The 25,966-nt window shown below is 48.8% G+C and overlaps 1 protein-coding gene across 1 annotated transcript in view; it reads right to left on the reverse strand.

The window, feature by feature from the left end:
- LOC144724287 (pappalysin-1-like) overlaps positions 1–25,966 on the reverse strand; it is a 156,978-nt gene that overhangs the window by 76,003 nt on the left and 55,009 nt on the right. Inside the window, exons 7-10 of the mRNA XM_078603273.1 lie at positions 23,783–23,904; positions 11,878–12,116; positions 7,060–7,316; positions 5,167–5,295 (exon numbers count right to left, since the gene is read on the reverse strand). Of these exons, the coding sequence (XP_078459399.1) occupies positions 5,167–5,295; positions 7,060–7,316; positions 11,878–12,116; positions 23,783–23,904 (747 nt within the window). The remainder of the gene's footprint in view (positions 1–5,166; positions 5,296–7,059; positions 7,317–11,877; positions 12,117–23,782; positions 23,905–25,966) is intronic.

Raw genomic sequence — 25,966 nt, forward strand, 5'->3', positions numbered from 1 at the left:
TGGTGACACTTTTTCCCCAACTCAGCAACCTTTCCGCGTGGAGTTTGTATATTCTCTCCCTGTTCTGCGTGGGGCGTCCTCTGGATTATCCAGGTTTCTACCGATTGATAATCACTATTCGGTGAAGCTGGCATTGGCCAAACATCCTCATGCTGAAAGGTTAACTGAAAACTGCTCAATTGGAATCGCACGTAGCGACATCGCGCCGTATCTGAAAACAACTTCGAAGGACCTCCCTGTAAACAAGCGCAATTAGACAAGGAAATGCATCAATCCGCTGCCTCCCCATGCCTATCAGTGATGAGTTGTTGTTTTAACCATAATTCACCAAACTGGTCAGTAAGGACTGGTTAATTTGGTGTTCAATTGGGGACTGATGTCAGCGGGATTGGCTCAGTAATCACCCACCACTGATGTTACTCGCAGAGGTTCGTAGTGCAGCTCACTGACCAATAACACCGCCACTCTACCCCCACGTCAGTTTCCAAGGCGGTGTTAATGACTCGTTTTTAATTACTCGTTTTTTGGTGCATGTTTTTGCACGCTTCGTGCTCGATTACATATCCTTGTCAAACCCTAATCCGTGTCTACTTTGGCAGTGCTGTTTGTTGCCGGCCGCTTCACACGCTGGGACCTTTTGAGCCTTGCGCTCGGCAACCGTGTTTGAAAGGAAACAAAACCGCTGTCAATTCGGCCCTCTGACTTTCGTTTGAAGGTGGGGATGGCATGGACCTTGGACCATGTTGTTTTAGTGCTTCCATGTGGTGTATCTAGCCATTACGTGCGTGTATGCCAACACTCACCTGAATGTGCAATGTCAAAGCCCCCATGTGACCCACAATAATTAATCTATGTTGTTTTTGTGGGATCTATAGCCAACATCACAATTGTCACGCTTACTGGATCGCTTTTTTTGCTTTTTTTCCCCGTTGTGTAAAAATGCGAAACCGCAAAAACGTCGTATAACCGCGTTCGAGCGTAGCGTGAAGATGTCCATTTTTCAAATGAATTTGTTCACTTAAACTAAGAACAGTTCATTCGCCGCTTGAAACGAGAAAAAACACGCGTGCTTATGTTGGCGACAGCCAACTCTCGCGAAATGTTTGAACTTGACTGGCGATAGGCAATGAAAGCTTAAGTCACGGATGTATTACTTCGACGCGGTTCCAACGCAGCTTTCCTCGGACCAAGGTTGCGTGGACAAGCTAAGTCAATGGCAAAGTACCGTGTCTCCACCTACTTTGGAAAGTAGCAGCACAATTGACATCAGCTCCTAGGTTACATTTTTTGCACATCACTGGCGAGATTAGTGCACGTTAGAAACAATTATACCCGCGTTAGCCAGATTATAAGATGCTCCGAAAGGTAAGAAATGCACCCCAAACCTGTGTCCGATGTTAATAAAGTAAAATGAAATGAGGACGGCTGTTTGCGTTGTGGCCGAAACGTCGTGAGAATTATTTTATTATGTTTTATTTGTATTATTTTATTATTTCTCTTCTACGTGACTTTACCGAAAGAACCAAGAAGAAGATCAAATGAATCTGGTATCGCGCGCACACACACGCGCCTCCCAGATTATCAGACAAACCCCCAACACGTATTGCTTTAAAATACGGGGAGAAAAATATTGTCTTATATTCTGGGGCATAAGATAGCTCAGATATTCTCTTGACGCATTCCCAAATGGCTTTAATTGTGTGTATTAATCCCAACGCCACAAATAAAATAAATGCTAAAGATAGACTACAAAGTCCAAATCTGCATGGTTTTCTGCATGTTTAAGAAGTACTGTGATTTTTATTTTACTTTTAGAGATTTTTGTTTTATGTCTTTGTGTAATGTTTCACAAACCGACGAACAGTGCGTTTACCTTAACGCACCTATGTTGGCTTAATTTTAGCTCATCGTGCAACAGACGGTTCGTGTTATATTTTACAGGTTTCTATTTGCAAAAAAATAACAATCCCTATTTTTATTTTGTTTCATTTCACCGAAAAATTCCTAGAATATCAAAAAAATTGGGGCTTTGAGCGCCGGATTTCGTGAAAATCGTAAGTTCCACGAAACGGCAAAGTCAAAAGACAATATGTGAACGCGACGATCGAAACCCGCCCCTAGGTATGAGGCACCGAAAAAGCATGGTACATCCAGGAGATTGAAACCTAAGCTTGAATGAAAGCGACGAAAATAAAACATTCACAAAAACATATCTCCTCCTCTCCCCATTCCCTTGAAGTGAAAAAAATAATGACTCGTAATGCTCATAAAGCTGTTGTGCCGCCAAGAACTGTAACGGCGAATCGTGGGTAAAATTTACAGCTATTGCGTGGTTTTATTTTTTATGAGTGAATTCCCTCCTCCAAAGCCGGTCTGTTTCGAGTTAGCGTTTGAGCCTGCCATGGATAGGTTCCCTCACAGTTGCACCCTCGATCCATCTTTTATTTGGTTTTTCTCTACAAACCTCTTTGCCTACGTGCTTGAATCCATTACATAGTCTGCGACTTCTTGGCCATTCTGCCCCACATGCCTCCACTAATTCAGTCTGGCCAGAAATGCCTCTTTTGTGAAATAGCTTTTACCTCTAATGGCTTTTTAATGTCTTCACTCGTTAATGTTTTCTTACTACTGCTTCCTCCGCTTTGTTAAATGGCAGTGAAAGGTGGGCGGCCAAAGGAGCGTTTGATAAAAGATAGCAGATATGTGGATGCTTTGCTATTTGGATATATTTTTTTACGTTTCTGATAACAGATTTTGCGTGTGCGTGTATATCTGTTCCAGCAAGCGTAGCATGTGCCTGTAATGACCAGGCTGGCTTGAAATAGGCTTACGCTAAAATAAAATCGAGACACATGCAAAAGCGTACAGGCACACGCACACATACACGTATGCACAATGCTCACACTAATTGGCCAGACTTCATCCCCCCCCCCCACAACTCCGCCTTTCCTAGCCCCCCACCATCTCACAATCCCCGTACCCACTCTCACCATCCTCTTAAAGCCCTTCCAACCCCTAAACCCAACCTGGAAGACTGCGCCCAATTAGTAAGTTGCTGACGGCTCAATTAACAGGTCTCTGTCATGAATCACATCTCCAGGGAAAGATTTCACTCTCAAAGGATTATGCTCCAGACCAAGAATCAGTTCGCAGATGGGAATTTCCCACCCATCCCAATGGTTTCCCATTTTTTTTTAACAAGGAAGAAAAATTGCCCACATGCATGGCTTCTGTAATGCTCTCCAACATGTGTTTGTCCTTGGCAGTTTCCGTGAGCAGTACAAAGGCCGATGGGCAAACATGTATTTGTATATTTGCTAATAGTCCAATTAGCACTGGTTTGTTTGCTATACGTTTTGGGGAAATCCTTTGATTAATTTGGCCGGTTTTCTAACAGGTAAGTCCTTAATAGCAACACAACTTCATACGAGAATTCAATTTATATTGGATCATCTTTACAAGAGTTATCATGACCCCATGTTGCAGCCAGAGAAGACGGAGGGACGAACAGACAGTGCGTTAATGTGTTTCAACCTTAGTTTTAAAAACACGCCGCAACTAAAAGATGAGAAATAAAAGCTGCCGATCACTCTGGGAGTGAGGCCACCTTCGCCAGCTCATTACTAAAACGTTATAATTGTGATTGCTCTCTTTTAAAGAATCCAACCACTATAAAGTTTTGCATTTGAATGGACCCTGGGGGCAGGAAGTAATCTCACAGTACACATTAGTCTGCAAATTATTATTTTTTGAATACGAGATTTAATATGACATTAAATCCGTGCTCAACGATGAAACGTGGCGGTGCTGGCAATGTCCCCAGGTGAGAGAATCCTGCCGGAGTGATGGTTCTCTAAGCGCGGCGATTCTCAAACCTGGGCTCCTTGCGACCCCCACACATAACTTTTGCTTTTTGCACGATGGCTGCCACTTTTCTCGCCCTTCCCACCCGCCCAGCGCGATGTCCGCAAAGTTTCTTTCACTCAACGAGCTCAGAAGCGCTATATATTTATATTGCGCAACAGCAAAACCCCAAGCGGTGGTGTGCGAATCCTGATCTATCCATGCGCACATTAAGCCGTGGCTCACTGCACGCACCTGATAGCTCGAATGTGATAATCGAATGATCCATTCAATAAAATAGCGTTTTTCACACAAATTGAATCTCACAATCGCCGAGAAATCGCAGACAAGCTGGAAGGCTGCCGGGCAGGGAGCCGCCACCAACTGTCGCTCTGCGGTTCTCGATATATTAAGGTGCTTTCAGTCGATTCGTGTTAGTTGGTCGTCATGGAAAGCTGTCTCATGGAGGAGGGGGGGGGGCATGTCTGGAGATCGGGTTTAATGGTGGCTGTTCGGATCAGCCAATGGCTACGCCTGTCACATTCGCCAATAAGACTACCCTGAAGAAGTTAAACAAAAAACTTATAATAAGAGACATATGTTTGGGTGGGGGGGCAATGTTCCTTCTTCAAAGCAGAGAGATCAAGAAGAAGGTCAATTGCCTAAAACATCACCTAATAAATTAATTATAAAAAAAATTTGGGGCAGTGCTATTGGCGAACGTCTTCAGTTTTTTGATGTTCGCGCCAACGGCATCGCTGCCGAGCACGGCGGGGCCAGCGGAACATGGTCCTCTCACTTGTGAGAGAATCGGAACACGGCCCTCTCACTTCTGAGAGAATTCGAACACGATCCTCTCTCAGCCGCGAGAGAATCGGAACATGATCCTCTCTCAGCCGCGAGAGAATTGGAACATGATCCTTTCTCGTCTGTAAGAGAATCGGAACACGGCCCACTCTCACCCGCGAGAGAATCGGAACACGGTCCTCTCTCAGCCGTGAGAGAATCGGAACACGGTCCTCACTCAGCCGTGAGAGAATCGGAACACGGCCCACTCTCATCCGCTAGAGAATCGGAACACGGCCCACTCTCACCCGCTAGAGAATCGGAACACGGCCCACTCTCATCCGCTAGAGAATCGGAACACGGCCCACTCTCATCCGCTAGAGAATCGGAACACAGCCCACTCTCACCCGCTAGAGAATCGGAACACGGTCCTCTCTCAGCCGTGAGAGAATCGGAACACGGTCCTCTCTCACCCGCTAGAGAATCGGAACACGGCCCACTCTCACCTGCTAGAGAATTGGAACACGGCCCACTTACCCGTGCATCGCAGCGTCCCCACAGTAGGGGCTCCCGTGCGTGTAGACGAGCGGCGGCGAGGGCTGCGAGTCGCCGTACGTCGTCGAGACGGCCACCTGGTACACGTACGTCGCTCCCGGCTCCACGGACCTGAGCGGAGGGGTCGGCGAGGGCACAGAGGGGGCGGACAGCCAAGACCGGGGGGGAGGGGGGGGCAAAGTGCGGGCCAGGTCATCAGTCACGACGGAACTCGCGGGCGACGTTAAAAATCCGACGTCGAGAGAGCCGCGCGCGATGCCGAGAGCGAGCACCGCAAATGAGCGAACGTTCGATCCGTACATCGGCAAATGTTTGCCCGCAACAACTTGCAGAGGCTCAATTTTCCAATAAAGCGCGCGATTCACTCCGGCCATGTGCCCACTAGCTGAGTGCGTTGCCCACGAGCAATTTAAACAGAGAAATCCAACACTTAAGGAAAAATACATCGACTCCTGTGCATACCGCTCAAACTCTGGCTGTTTGCGTAATCGCTGGCTCGTGAATAGAAGGGGGCCTCTGTGCGTGCTTTGATGTGCACTCTTTAGTGTGTGTGTGTTTGTGTGCGTCTCTGTATGGAGAGCTAAGCCTCCTATATCTACATTGCATACCATCGCAAAGGCATCGGCTTAACATGATTCCTCGACCATCTTTTATCACGTAGGCATGCAGGGTGCATACAGCTGCAGATGCGGCATTTTAAGCTATGGGACACAGTAGCGGCCCCTTCTTCCCACAAGCCATCAATCACCCCTGTCCTTTCATCCTTCTGGAATTGCTCTACGCCCCAAACAGTGGCGGCGGCGAGCACCCAGCGCCTTCCGTGACATCCCTGGCCTCACGGAGGCAAACTGCTCCCTTCATTGTATCGCCAATAGCAGATGGCAACGTTTCACCACCAACCCTGCCAGCCCCCCCACCCACCACCCCCTGTCGCGTAAAACGTCAGCCACCTCCGATCGCGGCGGGGCAAAAGGGTGCGCGGGCGGCGCTAACGGGAGCGAAACGGACGAGGCCCGTAACTGCCCCGGCCAAAAAAAAAAGCATTTGGGTAACATTTTTCAGCATGTGCTTTTTTTGCTACTTTCGGACGGCTAGAAGCGCAGCCAAGGTGCTTTATTGGGGAGGCCTCCAAAAAGCTCGGGGCTAGTTCGAAACGAGCCCTCCGGAGTTCGCCGCGATGAAAAATGAGATCGCACCCGAGGAGCATGCATCACGGGCGAAATGTTTTTTTGCGCGCCTACGGACTTTGATGCCGACGGTACCTGCGGCGAGCGTTCAAATGTTCAGTTGGCACGATCCCGCGATTCGGGAGGGAGGCAAAGAATGTTGGAGATGCACACATGCGCAGTGCAAATGACAGTTGTTTGCAAACTCAAGCCGCGATGCTCTCGTTGTACACAAATATACGCAAGTGAAGCTTGACGAGTTGAAAAAATCAATGCGAATTAACCGGTAAAGATGAGCAGGATCGGTTCTTGAAACGGAACGCCAATTTTTTCGCAAATACTTTAGGAGATTGGAACAGCCTTTGTGTGGACTCTGCGACGAGAATGTTGTCTGTTGTGTGACAGTCAAACCAATATCAATTCCTGAATTCTCACAGCCCGAATTGAACCAAATTCAACGTGAGATTAGGTTTTTTTCTCATTCATTGATGACCGGGGCTGAGAATGCAGACTCACTTGCAAATGCTACAGGACATGGGGGACACGGCCTTTCCGAACCAACCAGTACCGTCCCAGCCAAACCATGACATTTCGTGGGTGTATAATGCAAGTGCTGTCAGCGACCATCGATTAAGGCCGGCGAGGCACACGAGGAGGTCGGTGGGCAACACACGCACGCGCACAAAGTACCACCCCCCCTCCCTCGTACCTGTCCACAAAGCTGCGCGACGGTCCGTCGACGACCACCTGCCCGCGCGGGTGGAACGGCGGCGAGCGGGACAGCTTGTAGGAGAGCGGGCGGCAGCGTGAGCAGCGCCCGTCGTTGGGAGCCGAGCGAAGCAGCGCGGCGTCCACCTCCAGCTTCTCGTCCACCGTGTGGATGCGAACCGACTCAACCGGCGCCAGCAGCCAGTCGAGGCGCACCGTCAGCGGGACGTCGCAGAACACCGTCTGGGGTCCCAGCGACTGGCGGGGCACAAGCGGACAGTTTCAAGTTTCAAGTTTCATTTATTAGGTGTAGCCCTGTGAGCCATTCGGCTCTTGAATCGGGTGCAACCGCAACAAAGAAAAAAACAAAAACATGAACAAGAAAACATCTTAAAGTGACTTTGTGCAAACAGAAAATCCAAGAAAAGACAGCAACATATTGCAGAAAAAGCACCGTACACCAACACTGTGTGCAAAAATCCCAGTGGGATGCAAGTCAAACAACAACAACCACAAGACATCTTAGATTAAGGCCATCAGTCTAAATTAAGGCCATTAAACAGACGGTGCGGGGGTGGGGGGGGTCAGCCGTTGATGGGTCTTGCACAGGGTGTCAGGATAGAGTTGCGGAAGTGAGGCGGCATAATGACGTGGAATCTTCCTCTTCCGCGCGGCGGATGTAGACTGCAGAACAACAACTACAATTTCACATTCAGGTGGTCAAGCACAGACAACCGCGTCAGGAGCAGCGGAGTGCATCGCCTTCGTATTTGTGGATGGGGCATTGCATCGTTACGCGTTGTATGGTCTGTTCCGGATGATCACAGTCGGACATAACTCGAGATTTTTTTTTTTAAGTTTCCATTTGTGCATCAGGTATCCGCATCTGCCATGCCGTCACGTGCGATTTTAATTTGTAATATAGTTCACACGAGTACTTGCCGAGTAGTATATAAATGACACACCTCAGAGTAGTAGTATTAGTATTATTATTATTGCTGCGCTTGTTTGCCCATGAAAGCCTCACAGAGTCCCAAGACTCTGTGTTGAGGAGGGCCCTGCCAGGTTTTTCGTGGCAGCGGCCGATGTCACCACGTGCAGCCCCACGAATGAGTAATTTGCTGGCGGCTTTCAGCATTGCGATGTTTGACCAATGCCAATTACACTGTGCGTTTGTTTAGCTGTGGAATGATAGCAGGAAAACCCAGAGGAACCCCACGCTGTACAGGGGGAGAGAATGGACAAACTCCACGCAGAAAAGTGCCGCATTAGGATGTGAACCCAGGCCCCGTTATCGTCGTGAGACACAAGCATCACCACTGTGTCTAAATAACGCAACACATGGTCAGTTGGTAATGTGTATCTCGACACGATTATCACTTGGATGCATATTGCACATCTCTGCCTGAGGAGGAGGAGGAGGGCATCTCTAAGAAGGGATTAATACACGAATAGAATACAACTTGGATTAAAATACAACTCGGATTTGCACAGCGTCTGAATGCGACTGCATCTCAAGATGGTGTGTAGAAACGGCGCACCGTGTTTATTTGGTAAGAGAGAACGAGGCGGTGAGTTCCAACTCAAGGTTTCCTGGCTTGGTTGAGAAGTCGAGATTGTGATCTGGGATGTGACCGAATGGACTCAGTTTTGTGTTGTGATAACGATCTTTGTCATTTGTGCCTCTTTGTTTTGGTCCCATTTCTGTATTTGTTCATTCATTTTTTATCGTGCTTGGTAGCGGCAGGGTTTTCATTTGCTTTGGTCGTGGCTGTGTGTGGGATTTGGTCCTTATATATAATTTTAATGTACAGCGATATGGGATGCTATTAGCATCAATTACGCGATATAAAATGAAAATATTATTATAGCCAAAGGAAGGTCTTTGAAGTTCACCCCGCACCCCGCATCCACTTCGTTACGTACAAGAGCAGTTCTACTCGACTGTAATTTTACTATCGCTATGCAATTACTGGCAGCTGACTGCAGTCCCAGGGCCGACGGCACACGCTGCACCTGTGCATTTAAAGGTTCTGTCATCAGCATATGATGAAGGGAGAAAAACGCGAGACTCAAAAGAAAAAAACCGCAAAAAATGTTTCCCCAAATGTTGCGGTGGGGGCGGGGAGGGCAGGGGGTGGGGGCAAGGGGGCGGGGGGCTGGGGGGTGGGGTCGGGGGAAGGTCTGTACACCCAGGAACAACCACGGTGGCTGTGGCCTCTTGCCACGGGGTGGCCAATACATTCACCCCAACGCTACGAACGCCGAAAACAAACAAAATAAAAATAATCACTCGTCGAATCGCAGTCCTGAATCTGTGACAATTCGTAAAAAAAAATTGTAAAAATCGCTGGGAGGGATGAATTGCCACAAGTCTAATACTGCACGATAGAGGTGGTTGCGGAGTCAGGAAGCGTGGACAGTGAACTGCGATCTGGAAGGAACGCTTCCCGCCTGACATTCGTCACTCGGTTGGGTCGCGAGAGTTGCCTGCCGCCTTGGAGATACGAAAGAAAATAAAAACGAGGACGTGTCACGGGGAAGGAGAAAACCTCACGATGCAGGAAATGTGAAGAGTTGCACAAAAAACGCCTTGTCTCGAGTGGCACAGTATTACACCAACTGACCCAACAATTTTATTTTTATTTTTACGTCCCCTGGAAGACTGACATATTTCCCTCGACAGGTTCTTCAAAATGAGACCACGAGATTCTGGGAAAACACGAACAGGTGACAACACTATTGGCTGGAAGAGGGGAGTGCACACGAGCAGAAGAAAAGACACATCCCTGTTTAAAAGAAGCCTTCACACCTTTGTGTATTTATGTTAAATATCGGTAAAAATAGCACATGCTGCTGATGAACACAGATCAAACATCAGGGGTTTCCAGACAGGCAGATGCTGCAAGACGTTGATATGATTTGCTGTTTCCTTTTAGAGATTAAAATAACACTATTATGCCGATAATGTTTTGTTATTACGTAAATTTGCTGAACAAGCAAAGAAATGCTTTGAGCTGTTCAAGAAAGCTACTTTTGGCAGCGAGGCTTTCACACACAAACACAGCTTCAATCTATTCCAGCCAAAATGTGGTTCCTATTGTCATCTTTTCATTTCTGGGTTTAATTGTATTTTAAAATTAACCTGTTCTGTATTCGACCATGTTTATATATTTTTAAAAAATATTCTATATTATTTTTTTTTTCGATTAATTTGTAAACAAAACTCATTTGTTTAGAACTGATTTTTGTGTATTTTTGATGTCCTTACCCCGAATCTATTTTCACAGTTGGCTACGTACGGCGCAAAAGAAGTTCAATATACATGCATACACAACAGCGATACATTCGTCAATGTACTGCGTGCAATGCTATGACCCCAGTGACCTGAGTTTGATTCCCTGCCATGGCTAACATCGTCGGCGACTGACATCTGAACCGATCTTGGGCACCCCCCCCCCCTACCTTCACCAACCAGCACTGACCAGCATGGTGAAGTATGGTCAAACGTCCCACGTGACTGTAGATCCCACTGGTCTACAATTTTGTAGACGTCGTCTGCTTCAGAGATTAAATGTGCTGTTTATTATGGATTTTGATGTGCCGAATTTAAATATGACAATAAAACAACTGATTTACGTCTATGTATGTTGTGTAGATAGGAGAGGTCTTTTCATGCGTTTATGGTTGCTTTACATGATAACATGTCACACCTGTCCTGTTCATGTAACACTAAAAAAATCAGCAAAAGGGTTTTCTAAATAAAATGTATTATGAAACAAAAGGCAAAAAATTATTACGTATAAAAAATTATGTGGACTTAAAGCTTTTGTGACTGCAGGAATTCATATTCTTTGGGTCTTTCGGTTAGGTCACAACACAAGCAATCGTCATCAGTAGGAGGAGGATGACGAACGCTTGAGTTGTGATCGTAATGTCGTAGTTTTTAGTTATTTTCTTTGAACCTATCTACGTGACTTTACCTAATGACCCCACGAATATAAGTACATAGTTTAGTTCTTAGGATGACTGAACGAAATGTCGTGCTCGGCACTTTGCCACGCTTTGCTACGAGATTGTTTCTTGTGTGACATTCACACCGATAGTTATCCCCATTCTTAGAGTTGTACCGTAGCCAATTTAATTGAGCAACCAAATTGAATGCAGGGTCTTTTCTTTTTTTTCTCAGCTCATCGGTGACCGGGCAAAGAACGTCAACTCACTTTCACTCTCTTTAATTAACAGGGTGGCTGCCTGACTTTAATTGCAAGGTCTCTAAGCCACCCGCTCACCTTAAGACCGATCGAAATCGAATAACTCCCATTACAAGACTTCTATCGCCGCTCAAACTGTGCGTAACTTGTACGGCACAATGTCGTCCAACGTTTCGCCCCACGTGCTGGAAGCTTCTACAGGAAGGGAATTAAACAGCTCACGTTCTCCCTCGATGTCACAGCGTTGCCGTCCACTGTTCCTGCTGGTTCCCCAATGTATACAATTCCAACAACGTCGTGAGGTCTCACCGGGTCAAACAACGTAAACGTGAACACAGGAAAAGAAACCGGAGTGCCCAGAGAAAACTCACCACAGCGCAACATATTGGCACGGCTGACTACGCACGGTGCGGAAGAAGTTCAACGTACATACTTGCAACAACAACAAAAACACGAGTGTGAGACAGCGAAACACGGGGACCCGTCGCGCCCAAACGACGCGTGGTACAACCCGAAAACCAGGGGGAGGTCATCGTCGTGATCGTCTCGAGTTGAAAGTCTCATCCAGTGCGTTGAACGGAGGTGCAGGCGAGACCGGGCCGTACCTTGTTCCTCCCGTCGGCCGTGAAGATGACCAGGTCCTTGATGGGGTGGGAGTTGTGCAAGAAGATGTAGGTGACCCAGATGGTGAGGAGCTCGGGGAGGGTGGGCAGGCTGAAGGAGAGCTCCAGGACGCAGCCGGACGGCTGGGGGCACGTCCCCGACGGCGTGCGCTGGCTGTAGCGCGACTCGGGGCTCCACGTCCGCAGGCTGACCTCACACGGCCTCTCCACATCCGGGGGACCTGTAGCCCAGCCACACACTGCAGGAAGTCAGCGCCAGCTTGGGACGGGGGGACAACAAAATCACTCCCGAGGGTGGCCGCCGTCGATTGCTCGACGTTGAACGAACTCGGAACGACAAATGTTAAACGCCGGAGAGACGTGAGCTACGGTGATGATGCGATATAACTATTGACTGTTCAACTAATTTTTATTTTATTTTACCAGGTAAGGCTACGATCTGCTTTTTCCTACCGTGCATTATGCGCTGCACCAGTCAGGTGGTGCGGTGGTAGAGCGAGTGGCTCGCAATGAAAAATGTGTGAGTACAAATCCCTGCATTAAACGTTTTCTGGAGCTCAGCCCTGGAGAGCTCCAGTTGAAAATAAGCCGTGGTCATATTGAAACATTTTGCGGGAGTTTGGACACCCATGACAACCTACAGTCCCATCTGAGAGGAGAGTGAGATACTGGCTTCACGATGGCGAGATGTTAACTACCTCACCTGGTACACAGGAGGTTGTGAGTTCGACCCCGACCCTGATGCCTGTATATTTTGAGTCTGGATGTCTCTCTCCCCGTGGTCAAGTGGATTTTTCTCCGGGTCCTCCGATTTTCCCCTCCACATTTAGAATCAACATCACGCGTTTAGAGTATTTGGCTACAAATACATTTCCACATACGCCACTTGGTTGAGCTTTCATTTGTGGCTAATAGCTCAGTGGACCTTACCTGGTAAAATAATAATGGGATTAAACAGTTTGAGAAAGAGAGGGATAGAGTCTGTGGAACACATCTCGTGGGAGTCTGTTTTCCCCTCTCCTGCCGTTGGGGCCCTGCGTGACGATGACAGAAGTGATCACAGGTGCTGCCGAGAACATCCATGCAGCTCCTTGTCATTCACGCTTATTCTCTCATTATACAAGAATAAAGATCCCCCCCCCTCCCCACCTTACATAGCGTTAACAGACTTTTCGAGGCAAGCTACTTTGGCAAGTGCCGTTAGCGAGTAGCACCTAATGAAGGCCGGAACAGCGCACTACGGAGTTGTAGGCACCACGCCCGACCGCCTTTGTCTCCCCAGTGGCGATGTTCACACACCGCATTAGGTACTCATTAGAGGCCCAGGAATGGTTCAGGTAATCGTCACTGGTGCTGGTGGCCGTGAGCGGGAGTCGAACTCGGGTCTGTGGGCTTCGTCGCACATCGGGCTGACCACAGCGCCACCGCTCCCCACTCTCATTGCGCACGCACGCACACACACACTCACGGAGTGGGCACACGTCCACGTGCACGTACACGTGCTCGGGCGCCAATTATCCCCGCTGGCTCATGTGCAAAAGGTTCTGTGGTTATGCGGTTAGGGTTATGCACGGACGCGGGTGTTTAGTTAATTGTGTCTCGGATAACATGGGATTTTGTTTCGTAGTAGAGTCTTAATTTACGGATTATAGTGTCAGGTGACATTGGCACTCACGTGGCCATCACCTTGACCATCGTCAGGCATTCACCACTCACTTGACACTCACCACTCATTCACCAGTGTATCAAACATAGTGGAAGGTTTGTCAAGATTCAGAAATTCTCCCGGACCACCACACACCAATGGCACCTATCCAGTATCTGATTTTGAAATGGGGCTTGCATCTATTGCCAGGATATTGTAAATGGTATAGCATTTACGATATCCTGGGACCAATCGGCCAAATTATAGTTGTAGAAAGTGATTTTTTTTATCTCTCATTATTTGGGCCTCGCTAGAATAAACTACAAATGATGAGCTTATAAATGACTCCTCTTCTACGTTGAAATTGGTGGAATGGCCTGGGAGAGGTTCCCAAAGTTTTTTTTGCCAGAAATGGCAAAAACAAAACCTAAAACCTGTCCAGCCGAAAACCAACATTTTCAAACTTGTGCCCCCGAAAATTATGGCACAGAAAATTACTGGTTTTAGTTATGGGGCATAGGTCACAGCCTAAAATTAAAATATAAGTCAAAAACAAAAAAGCGTTGCTAAAAAAAACTACTTAAACAATCAGTTGATCAACACAATCAGTGAAGCAAATAAAATATGGATCATACAAAATATGGTCCGTTGCATAGTCTACGTAAACCTACACTATAACTGAAACATTTGCCGGCCTTGGCGTGTGACACTGAAGCCCGATAGAAATTAGGCGAAGTTCTCCCATGGTTTCGAGCACAGTGCAGGAGTAACACTCGCACCAACAGAAAAGAATGTTAAAAAAAATGCAGCTCGTGACTTTCTGATGGAATCTTCAGTACACCCCAGTGACCACCCACCCATTCGCCGACCCACCCACCCACCCGCCACATGACGTCTGTGCACATTTCTCTGGGAACAGCATGACTGCTTTACCAACTGTAGGGTCTTAAGTTGCTGAGGCATAACATAAAAGGCAAGGAACGGAGAAGATGGATTGATGTGGAAAATAAATCGGATGCTTTCCTATCCAATTACGTGGCAAATCTCTCGTTCATTTTTCCAGAGTTCTTCCCACCACCCTCTGTGTTCCATCCCTTGCCGTGTGCCCCCAGAGCCCTGTACCAGCCCGTCATCTCCCCTGCCCGCACAGCTCCATAGTGAGTCGCCCATAAATCGTTTATGATGGAATTTGCAGACCCCAGAGCAGCATGTTAAACATTTAGGCCGAAAGATTACATCCGCACGTTTCATCTGCCATCATCATCATCAATCAGCGTCAATCAACACCGTCGTTATCATTATCATCAAAGCTGCCAACACAATCATCACCTCCACGTCACACGACCATCACCGTGGCAATCCTCCCTTTGTGAGGATCCCCATTGCTATATCGCAATTGTGATGATGTTGCAAATTCCACAAAGCACTACCGGCTTCTTCTTTTCGTACGGCGTGATTCAGAGATGAGCGAATTATTTTTGGAACAGCAGCAAAAGTTACGAATCAATGTCTAGGTTTTGTAGCCAAACTACGGCGCTGGCTATCAGCTGGTGGATTTTGCATTAGTGCTGCCGGCTAAGTGGTCTTGATGACAACGCGCTACAAAGAACGGTCAGCAACGAAATTAGGGGCCGGACACCTCCAGCCTCTCAGCATCATCTCTCTCAACCTCAGTTTCACCTAATTGGTGCTCAATAAACCACATTACACTTTGCAGAGCCTCAAAACATCCGTACAGATGTATCCTTTTGATAATCCTGAATTAAGGAACGCGAAGTCGTGACAAATCTTTGGCCAGGTTTGCATTAAACCCTTCCAGTCCTCTCTAAGACAGATTTACTGAGGCCAGGGCAGAAATAAGTGAAGTCAAGTCCCCCTTTTTTTTACTTCTTCGTTAAAGTTCTGGCTGTGGAAAAGCCAAGCTGTGACCTCCTACTCTCAATCGCCAGCCGTGTTTGATTTATTTCGGGGGTGGGCAGCTGTTGAGTTAATTCATTTTAAAATTGACTGATGCGGCGCTGGAAAAGTATGCATGTAACGTGATTCTGCAGTGGCAACTATTCCCCTGGATGCAAAAACAAATGCTATATATTCGCTTGCATAAGCCTTGGGAAACGCAACGCACATGGAACATACCAGGTTGGGCCCGGCAGGTCTGACGCTGCTGGCAAAGTCTGACTGATTGCGCCTGAGGGATTGTCCACAGCACCGGTGATAAACAGCAGGTGGAGACATTACAATCAGAAAGTAGCCGCGGATTCCGCCGTGGGACATATTTGCCCACAAGATGGTGGGTGGGTGGATGGGTCGAGAGAGCAGCGCGAGCAATGCGATGTGCTCCGTTCGTCAGGGTTCACGCTACTTTCATTTGACCTCTCCCTCCCTCCCCCCACTCTTTGCTTCTTGTTTGTTATTCCCGATGGAGGGATGTTGACCGCGTGTTACCGCCAAGTGTCCCTCCATGTCTCTAAGAGCCCTCCCCCCACCACGCCATCCCCCAAAATACATTAATTTTATTATATGAAAGGAAAATACATTATGCGCATGACGAAGTTATTTTGTTCTTTGGTATTTTTTTTTTAGACAAGTTTTTGCGCAATGTTTGCATAATTACACGGGGTAATGTTGTGAACCCAAAAGAACCACGCAAAGGAATTCATCTTTTTGAGTTTACTGGAACAGCTGTAGAATGTTCCAGTAAAGATAACACAAAACATTTTTCACAATTATTTTCAACCCGATCAAGCGAAGTCCTCATAACCCAACAATGATCTGGCACGCAAGAGTGCTGCGGAGAAAAAAATATAATGTAATAATAACATGAAATAACAATATTGCATAAATAACAGCGGACGGTTTTGGTTGTCGACATTTGTGTTTTTTGGAATGTGTTGCAGACTCGGGGATCACCCAAAACAAATTAAGCCGAGTGTTAAGAAGACACATGCGAGCGATGTCTTGTGAAGATACTTGAAATGCATAATGTTGTTCCACGGCAAAAAAAAATATATATATATGATATTAAAAAAAATAGTCACTTTCTCTGATTTTTTTTCTTATTCATCCCGTGGGCCAGCGCCAAAAGACACATGTGCATCCTGACCACGAGCAGCTAGGTGAAGGGGGCCCACACTGCCACCCCCGAACACAAAGAGCCACAGGCACATTACAACCTATTTATAAAATCACTTGATAAATCCTTTCCCTCTCTCTTGGCAAAATCCCATTTCCTTTGCTTCCCCCAGACAATATTTTGTTTCCAAAGTGTTTTATTTCTTAATTTAGTACCGTGTTTATCTTGGCATAATTAACCCACCACAGGCCTCACATCTTTATTGTTACGAATTAAAGTCTTCTCTGATTTATACTTAATGCTATCATTTAATTATGGGGTTAAGCTATGTTGGTAATTCGATTCAGCTTATTTTTATTATTTTATTTCATTCTCTACATTAATAAAATAATAAACACGAAGAATGTCAACATTCGTGCATACTTTTGCGGGAGATGCAAACAGCTGTTGAGACGCAATCACAGCTGAACACGAAGTGAACGCAACACTGAGCAAGTAAAGAAACAAACACAACGCACACACACACACGCATCCACACACACGCACACATGCATTCTTGCATACGAACACACATACACAGAGGAAAATATCCCCCATATAGCCCTTAACAGACTTCTGGGGTAAGTGCTGTTCGCGAGCACCTGTTAATACTACAACAGCCCACTCTACAAGTCCACCCGCCCGCCTTTGTCTTCCCAGTGATTATTGTTTACATACCATTGCAGGTACCCGTTTTATGCTGAGTCGACCTAGCAAAAGGCAAGATCTGGTTTAGATATTAATCGCCACCGAAAGATGTGGCTGGGAATTGAACTCAGGTCACCAAGTTTTGCAGCGCAATGTATTACCCACTGCGCCACCATTCCCAACATACACACATACACATGCCACACACACATCCATATATACATGTTAACATACAATCATGCAGTAATCTGTACACGCATACAAAAACATACACACACGCGCATGTTCATGCACACATATGCATGCACACGAACACACACCTATATATAACAAAGACCAAGACCCCCCGTATAGCCTTAACAGACTGTAGGAGCAAGTTCTGTTAGCGAGCACCTATGAAGGCTGCCAAAGCACACGAGGGAGTGGGTGGCCAGCACCACACCCGGCCGCCTTTGTCTCCCTAGCGACGATGTGTACACACCGCACCAGGTACTCATTTGAAGCCGAGTCAACCTTAGGGAGACTCAGGACCGGTTCAGATAATCGTCACTGGTGGTGGCCATGAGCAGGAATCGAACTTGCGTTGCCAGGTTCGTAATGCAGAGCGCTAACCGCAACACTACCGCATCTCATGCACATTCACACACACTGATGAGCGCACACATTCACACGTACGCAGTTCAGTGTCATCAGCTCATCACCAAGATCAATTCAGCACTTTGCCAGCCAAACAGCAACATCAGCTCGATCGATTCTTGGTTGTCTTTATTGTCGGCAAAAATTGCCTTGTTTAAAAAAAAAACACCCTTCATTATTGAGCAGGTGAGTGATGCGTGTTCTGCAAGTGTTTGCCCGCTTGATGAATTAGATGCCAAAATAGAGTACTCCGTGTGTGCACAACAAGATTATTTCCATGACATCAAAAAAAAGCCTGTTGGGAATCCTGCCCGCCATGGCGCAACGGACAACGGCACACCGGTCCCGCATCATGCAGAGGCCACCGGCCCAATTCAGTCTCTCGGTGCGGCAGTTTTTAAATTTGGGCGCAAGTTTCTGAAATCCCCCTCCACCGTGGCCACCTCTGTCCAAGCCAGCAGTGTCAGCGTGCGCACCTCCATCAGCCGATCGGCAGGTTGTGTGTGGTTGCTCCCCACTTCCTCCGCGGTGTCTCGCTAGCGTGGAAGAGTAGACCAAGTACCCTTTAGCAAGGGGCTCTTTGACGCTCCCACTCCCTACCCCCCCGCCCTTCATGGCGTAATAGGCAAGCATTGCAGAGCAGCTCCTTTACCTTTCATTACCATTAAATAAAGTCTGCGTTCTAGGCATTGCATCCGCCGCGGAGGTGTACAACAACATAACATGTCGCTGCCTTACGCAATATTTGGTGCCTTTCGTGAGAATTAGCGATGCTCACCGCCACCCCCCCCCCCCCTATGTTATTATTCTGTGCAGGTTTAACGGAAAGCTGCAAAATCAATCAGCGACGAGCGGCTAAGGGACTGACAAGGTGTGAGAGGAGCGAGACGCCCATGCACGCGCGTGTGTGGTGTGTGTGTGTGTGCGCTGTCCGGCAAAAACAACCCCCTACCTCCTCGTGGGTGCCGGATGCCACGCTGTGGTGAGAGTGCCGTGGGGGGAAGGGCCAATTTAGATTGGCCATTCCCCTCATGGCGTTTGCAACCACCACAGCGGCCAAATGGGGGCTCTGGACGGGTGCGAGGGGCTGGTAACCCATCCACCTTCAATTAATTACCACAAAACCACTTCTAAAATATCTAATTATTAAGCTTGTGCCGGACGCCCTGGGGGGCAGGCGTCTATCATGTCTCCTTGCCAAACCCCATTTGACCGAGTCAGGAGACTCAATCCTTACCCTCGGGGCTCCTCCAGAAACAACAAAAAACCACTGCGGGTGGCCACGTGGAATGTTCGAACGCTCACTGCGCAGGAGAGGCTGCCACTCCTCTGTCGGGAGCTGGATCGGTACCGCCTAGATCTATGTGGTATTCAGGAGGTTTGGTGGACCGGCTGCCACCATGAGAGGTGGACAGTCCTCTACTCGGGGCTGGAGACTGCCAAACAACAGGGAGTGGCTCTTCTTCTCAACAAAAGAATGAAGGGGGTGTGGGAGAGTAGCGGTGAGGTGTGGGAAGCTGTAAGCCCCAGGCTACTTTGGGCTCTAATTCTAGATTTGAAGCTTTCGTGACTGCAAGGAATCATATTCTTAGGTTTTTTCGGTAAAGTCACGTAGGTAAAACATCAAAATTAATGAAAATAAAATAAAACAAAAATAAAAATCACGACGTTTCGGAGGCAACACAAGTCTCCGTCATCAGGTGGGACCGTCACAGCCAGATTAGAATACTTTGGGCTCGCCTTCCAATCAACCAAAGGTGAGGAGTGGTGGTCATAGTTTCTTATGCCCCCACCGAAGACGAACATCTGTGGAGGGATGCAGGCAAGGCCGATGAGTCAGATGCCTTCTATGACCTACTGTCACAGGTGCTAGCTAAAGTGGCCCCTCGGGATCGTGTCATCTTGGTGGGCGACTTCAATGCCCGACTTGGTCATGATGCTGGCACCTGGTCTGGAATGATTGGCAGGCATGGGCCAGATCAGCTCAATAACAACGGTAGGAGGCTGCCAGATTTTTGTGCAGCCCATGGGCTTGTAATTACCAACATGCTTTACCGGCATCGGCGCATCCACACAACATCATGGATATATCCCGGGTCCAAGCAAGAACATCGGCTGCACTACATAGTGATGGAACAGCGGATGCGGGCCCATGTCCTTGACACCAGGACCTACCGTGGAGCTGATCTGCCCACTGACCATCGACTTGTCATCTGTAAGATGCGCCTGCCATTCTTCCACTCCGGTGGCGGGTGTACACCCAGGACCACATTCAAACCCAAAGTGGCATGGTCTAAGTTAGCTGATGAAAGTTGCAAGCGAGAATTTAATCATCGCTTGCGGCTGGGGTTGACATCGTCCCCCACTCCTCCAGATGTCGAGGGGAAATGGGCGACGTTAAGGACTGTGGCTCATGCAGCTGCAATGCCTGCTTTGGGTACACGGTCCAGACCTCCCCAGAGACCCTGGCTGACAGAGGAAGTGTTAAGGCTGGCTGAGTGACAGGCCCACTCTCATCGTCTACAGCATCCCACATCAGAGAATGAGGAGGCTTACCACAGCCTTCGCTCGGATGTTCGGAGAGCCATGAGGCGCTGAAAAGATGGGTGGTGATCGCGGGTTGCTGAGGAGATGGAGTCTGCCTCAATGGCCCGCAATCACAAATCGCTATTTAACTCCATCAAAAAAGTAACCTAAAGCGCCACACCTATTACCATCATTATGGGAAAGAACGGTGGTCCAATCTCCGACCCCGAGGAACAGGTTTGCAGATTTGCTGAGCATTATTGTGAGGTCCTAGGGGAGGGGAAATCCCTCAACTTGGAAAACATCGTGGGACAAAGTGGGGATGACCCTGCTGAGGCTGCGGTGTCTCAAATATTGGAAGAAGTCACCCCCTGTGAGTGGCTGGCTGAGGTGCTATCTGATGATGAAGTATTGAAGGCGATCCAGAGTCAGAGACCAGGAAAGGCACCGGGCACAGATGATCTCCCAAGCAAAATGCTGAGAGAGGGTGGCGTTTGTGCACAGACTGCCCTACATGACATCATAACAACAGTATGGACCACTGGATGGGTTCTGCAGGAATGGAAGGATGCCTTGGTGGTCCCCCTCTTTAAGAAGGGGGACCGCACAGACTGTAACAACTACAAGGGCATCTCACTCCTGAGTGTGCCGGGAAAGGTCCTGGCAAGGATTATTCAACATTGCCTTGCCAGGCACACTGAGGAGAGGCTTGCCAAGCCCCAATGCGGTTTCACCAAAGGGCAGTCCTGCACAGATGCCATATTTTCTGTCCATATGCTACAGCAGAGGTGTTGGGAATTCCAACAAAACCTACATCTCTGCTTTATTAACCTGGTCAAGGCCTATGATACCATCAGAAGGCCTGGGCTCTGGGTTATTCTTCGTGCTTTCAGAGTCCCAAACCCTCTGCTCACGATCATTAAGGACCTTCATGATGGTGAGCGGGCCCAGGTAAAACTACGTGGCTGGGAGTCGGAGCCATTCCCTGTTCACCTTGGGGTATGGCAGGGATGTCCTCTGGCTCCCACATTATTGCATATATTTTTCGACCACGTAGTTTGTGAAGTCTTCGATGGCTGTACCAGAGGAATTTCCATCTGGTACAGATACATTGGGAGGCTGATCGATGCCCGGGTGTGGTCAAGGGATGGCTCCCTATTGGTCAACCACGTTATGTTTGTCGATGATCTGGTAATTGGTGCTCACTCAGAGAAGGAGTTGGAGGTGCTGCTGCTGAACCTGGAGCTGGGTACTAAGAGGTGGGGCCTTACCATCAGCCCCATCAAAACTAAACACCTGCCTGGGTGTTTTGTACCATCGGACACTCCACCCCCACAACTCCCAATTGGTGATGGGGCAGTTGTGAAGAGAGTTTCCCATGTGTGCAGTGTGCTCATGACCGGCTCCGGTTTGACCGCAGAGGTCTCACTCCCAATCAGTCGAGTGGCATTATCTTTTCATCGGTTTTGTAACGCTGTGTGGAAGCTACCTGGTCTGTCGCTTCGCATGAAGATTCAGGTCTTCTCGGCCACGGTCATTCCCTCCCTTCTCTACGCTTGCAAAACGTGGACCCTCCTCATGGAACATTTTTGCCGGTTAGAAACATTTAGGCTGGCCTGCCTACGATCCATTTTGGGTTTAACTAGTTTGGATTGTGTGAGGAGCTCACAAATCTTTGAAAGATCTGGACAAAGTCCCATCAGTGAGTTACTCCATCAGGCAAAGCTGCGTTGGCTGGGTCATGTAGCCCGCATGCTCAGCCACCGCATGCCTAAACAGCTTTTGTTCGGCCGGATCGAGGGGGCTAAATGGGCGCGGCACGGGCTAGAGAAGAGATGGAGTGATGTGGGATAAGAGGATGTGGAGCTGAGTGGACTTGCCGATGACTGGTACCAGCGGTGTCAAGATCGGCCTCTGTGGAGGAGGCTCGTGAAGGACGCTACTAGGCAGTTGGAGGCAATCGCCCTCCAAAAACAACGGAGGGTGGAGGAGCGACGCTCACAACAACGAGCGGAGCGCCGGGTGGCTAAAGCACAGCAAGTTGGCACAGTAGGGGGCACAGGTGGTGCATCGGCCAGTCGTCTTAGTCAGTCAACCTGTGGCACCTGCATTGTCTGCCCCATGGCCTCCTGCCAGCGGGCGTTCGACACTTCACGTGGCCTCAACGTGCACCTAGCCTAGCACAAGCGTCGTAGTGACGTCACCGCCACTTAGTGGCGAATGGCGCTTGTTGTTATTGTTGTTATTGTTGCCTGTGCAAAATGTGTGTGCAAGCGAACGAGAGCGAGAGAGAGCGGACTGGCGGACAGGCAGCCGGCTGTGCAGCGGAGAGCGAGAAGCCGAAGCAAACCAAGCGAAAGCGTAGGTCCCCAAGTGGCACAAGGGGCCCCCCGGATTCATTAAAACAAAAAAACAATTGGGGGTGCGTTGAGTTTCATGGTCAAGTCTAATATGAAATAAGAATTACACTAAGTGATCTCTCTCATCTCATGTCTATCTTGTCTGCATGTCTCGTCCCTCCTCTCACGACGGCTCTGTCTCTTGTTTGACATCACTCTCTTTGCATCTGCCATCTTCTCTTCTCTATTTAAACGATTTTATTTTAACTACTATTTTTATTTCAACACGGTAAGTCCCACTGAGATGTGCAACTCTGTTTCAGAAGCGACCTGGCTACAAATGATAGCTCTACTAAGTGGCTTATCACGTGGAAATTTACAACAGCCAAATGTTCTAAACGCACGTTGCTTCTAAATGTGGAGGAGAAAACCGGAGGATCCGGAGAAAAATCCACGCGACCGCGGGGAAAACATGAAAACCGTAAATATACAGGTGTCAGGGTTGGGATTGAACGCACGACCTCCTGAATACCAGGCGAGGGAGTCAACATTTCCCCGCCGCGGTGGCTCTAATCTTACTACGTCTCTACTTCCGTTCACATTTCCCCCTTCTCGCCAAATCTCAATCGCTTGCCTTCATACCGTCTGCCATATCACTAGAAGTTTACAAATTGAAGGAGGGGCACCACCCCCCCTAAATTAGAGCGCCCTCCCCCCAACCTCCCTGTCCCCCCCTGCCCCTCCTGTCCCCCCTCCCCCCGCCAATAGGGCAGCACCACCACTGGACAAACCGTGCGAAAGGTGAGCGTGCAAGAACACCCCTGCAAAGACATTGATTGTGATGGGGCGGTGGGGAGAATGAGCCGAACGGCACGCGAACGTGCGTGTCCTTGCATCCACGCTCGTGTGTGTCTGTGTGTGCGCTCACGCGTGTGCGCGCGCGCGCGCGTGTGTGTGTGTGCTCGTATGTGCATCTCCTACCCTCCGCTTCCTTCGGGCTCCAGTGTCCTGAGGGGTCGCAGGCGCGGGGCGACGAGGCGGAGTGGGCGAACTGCGTGAGCCGCCCATCCTCTCCGCACAGGTCGCACGCAGATCCCACTTCTCTAGGAGAGGATCAACGGTCGAAAAACACTGCTTAGACGTTCCGTCTGCAACGCGCCGACATGGACTTAAACGGCGCCGCGGGCGCTCGCCTCACTTAGCTCCGTGGCACGCCGACGACAATGTTCCCCGGCGGTTAAGTGGGCTTTCATAATGGAGAGCTCGGCGCCTCTCTCTCTCTCGCTCCCCAATCCGCGCGCACACACACACACACAAAAACGCCACTTCTCACGGAACGGAACGCGGGCGGCGACCGCTGCGGGGATTGTTCGCGAAACAATGGGGCAACGAAGCCCCCCGCAGCTCGATTGCGTGACCACTTGACTCGAGCAGAGAGCGGCCCGCCGAGGCCGAGGATACGGAGCGGTGCCCGCGCGCGACCGGGAGGGAGGAACACCGCACCGTGATCACCGTTACGTTTTGACGGCGTTCAACGCCAGTTCCCAACTGAACGCCAAATTTGTGTTTTGTTTTCATGAACGGGGGGGGGGGGGGGGGTTCCTATCCAAGAACTCCTTCGAATCGCACGGCTGCCCCGTGTCTCCGACTTTTTCCCGTACCTCCGACGAGCACGGTTGGCTGCATACGGCGCGAAAGAAGTTCAACGAACGTGTGCGCACTGGCATTAGCTTTCAGGTGCGGAAGCTTTGCTTCAAAGCAAGGCAGCAAGAGCTAGAAACTTTTCAAAGGGGATGTGGAGGGGCCGGTGGGGAGGGGGTGGTGGAGATGCGGTGGGGAGGGGTCCCAAAATGTACAGATTTATTTTTTAATCGGGCCCTACATTCATCGTAAAAATTATTAAAACATTCAATGTATCTTTTATAATTAATATCAATAAAACACAAATTTTCTGAGCCTCAAAGGGGAGGTGGGGGGGGACGATTGCATCCATTTCCCAACCCTTGGATTCGCCATGAGTTCAAGCTGACGTCGGTTTGTTTCTTTCAGCGGACCTGAAATGTCTCCAGTGGTAGCACCGCTACATGAAACTATCGTAGTAAATAAGAGTACGAATACATCAGCGTGGCTTACACACTGCTGTATAAAACTAAATCGTAATTTCTTAATGCATGTCGGTCCACTGCTTGATGAAAGACTCCCCCACGTCCGATGAGCCACGGGGAGATCTTTGACCAAACTTACTCTGGCTCGTGCAAATTGTATCTGCGTACGTGTTTACGTTTAACGTCTTTCGCACCGTACATTGCCAACCGCGCTAATTGGAGGTGGGGGGGGGGACAACAAACTCTACACTAAAATGAGTTCTTCAATCTACATGTATAAGTGCGTAGCTCCAGTAGCTTCCTAATATCGGAAGGAAGAGCGTTCCAGACGGCCGCAGAAGCGCATCTGAAAGTGTGCGACGCAGTGACCGTCTTTGTTCGATGGCGAGTCAGAAGCCACCCCTGCGAACATGACGGGAGTTCGCGTGATGGTTGATGCTCCCTGACGAGATTGAGCAAGCTATTGTGGTTCATTTGTGGCGAGCACTTTGTGTGCAACGAGTGTATTCGTTTGGCAACCGGATTGGTGAAGTTGGAGAGAGGTGGTGGAGGTGGGGGGGTGGTGGATCCAGATACTACTCACCCCACTGATATTCGTTGTGGCCAGGAATCGAACTCGGGTCGCCGGATTCATAGCACAGCACACAAACCACTGGGAGAACGCTCCTCCAACACTGCATGAATAATGATACAGCAGTGTGTGTGTGTGGATTTGCTTGCGCTAACAATTGCATCAGAAAGTCTCCACGTGTGCGAGAGAAAGTGAACGCGAGCGCGCGCCGTGCGTGTCAGCGTGCGTGTCAGCGCGTGTGTCAGCGTGTGTGTGTGTGCGCGCGTGTGCACGACTGCGTTCAATCCAGCGAGGGAGAAAAACCAAACTTTATGCCACATAAATCACACAAATTTTCATTAAAAAGTTTGGAATACCCTGCAAAGTGCCAAGAGGCACTTGCCACCACGCGCACGCGTGACCCCCCCGCAGTGAAGCAACGCATCCACAAGTGGGATTTAAAGCTGTCACTGCTCTTATTCCCCGACTCCCATTATCCGGCCACAAATC

The sequence above is a fragment of the Lampetra planeri genome, chromosome 20 (genome assembly GCF_965212315.1).
Source record: "Lampetra planeri chromosome 20, kcLamPlan1.2.h2, whole genome shotgun sequence".
Taxonomy (NCBI): domain Eukaryota; kingdom Metazoa; phylum Chordata; class Hyperoartia; order Petromyzontiformes; family Petromyzontidae; genus Lampetra; species Lampetra planeri.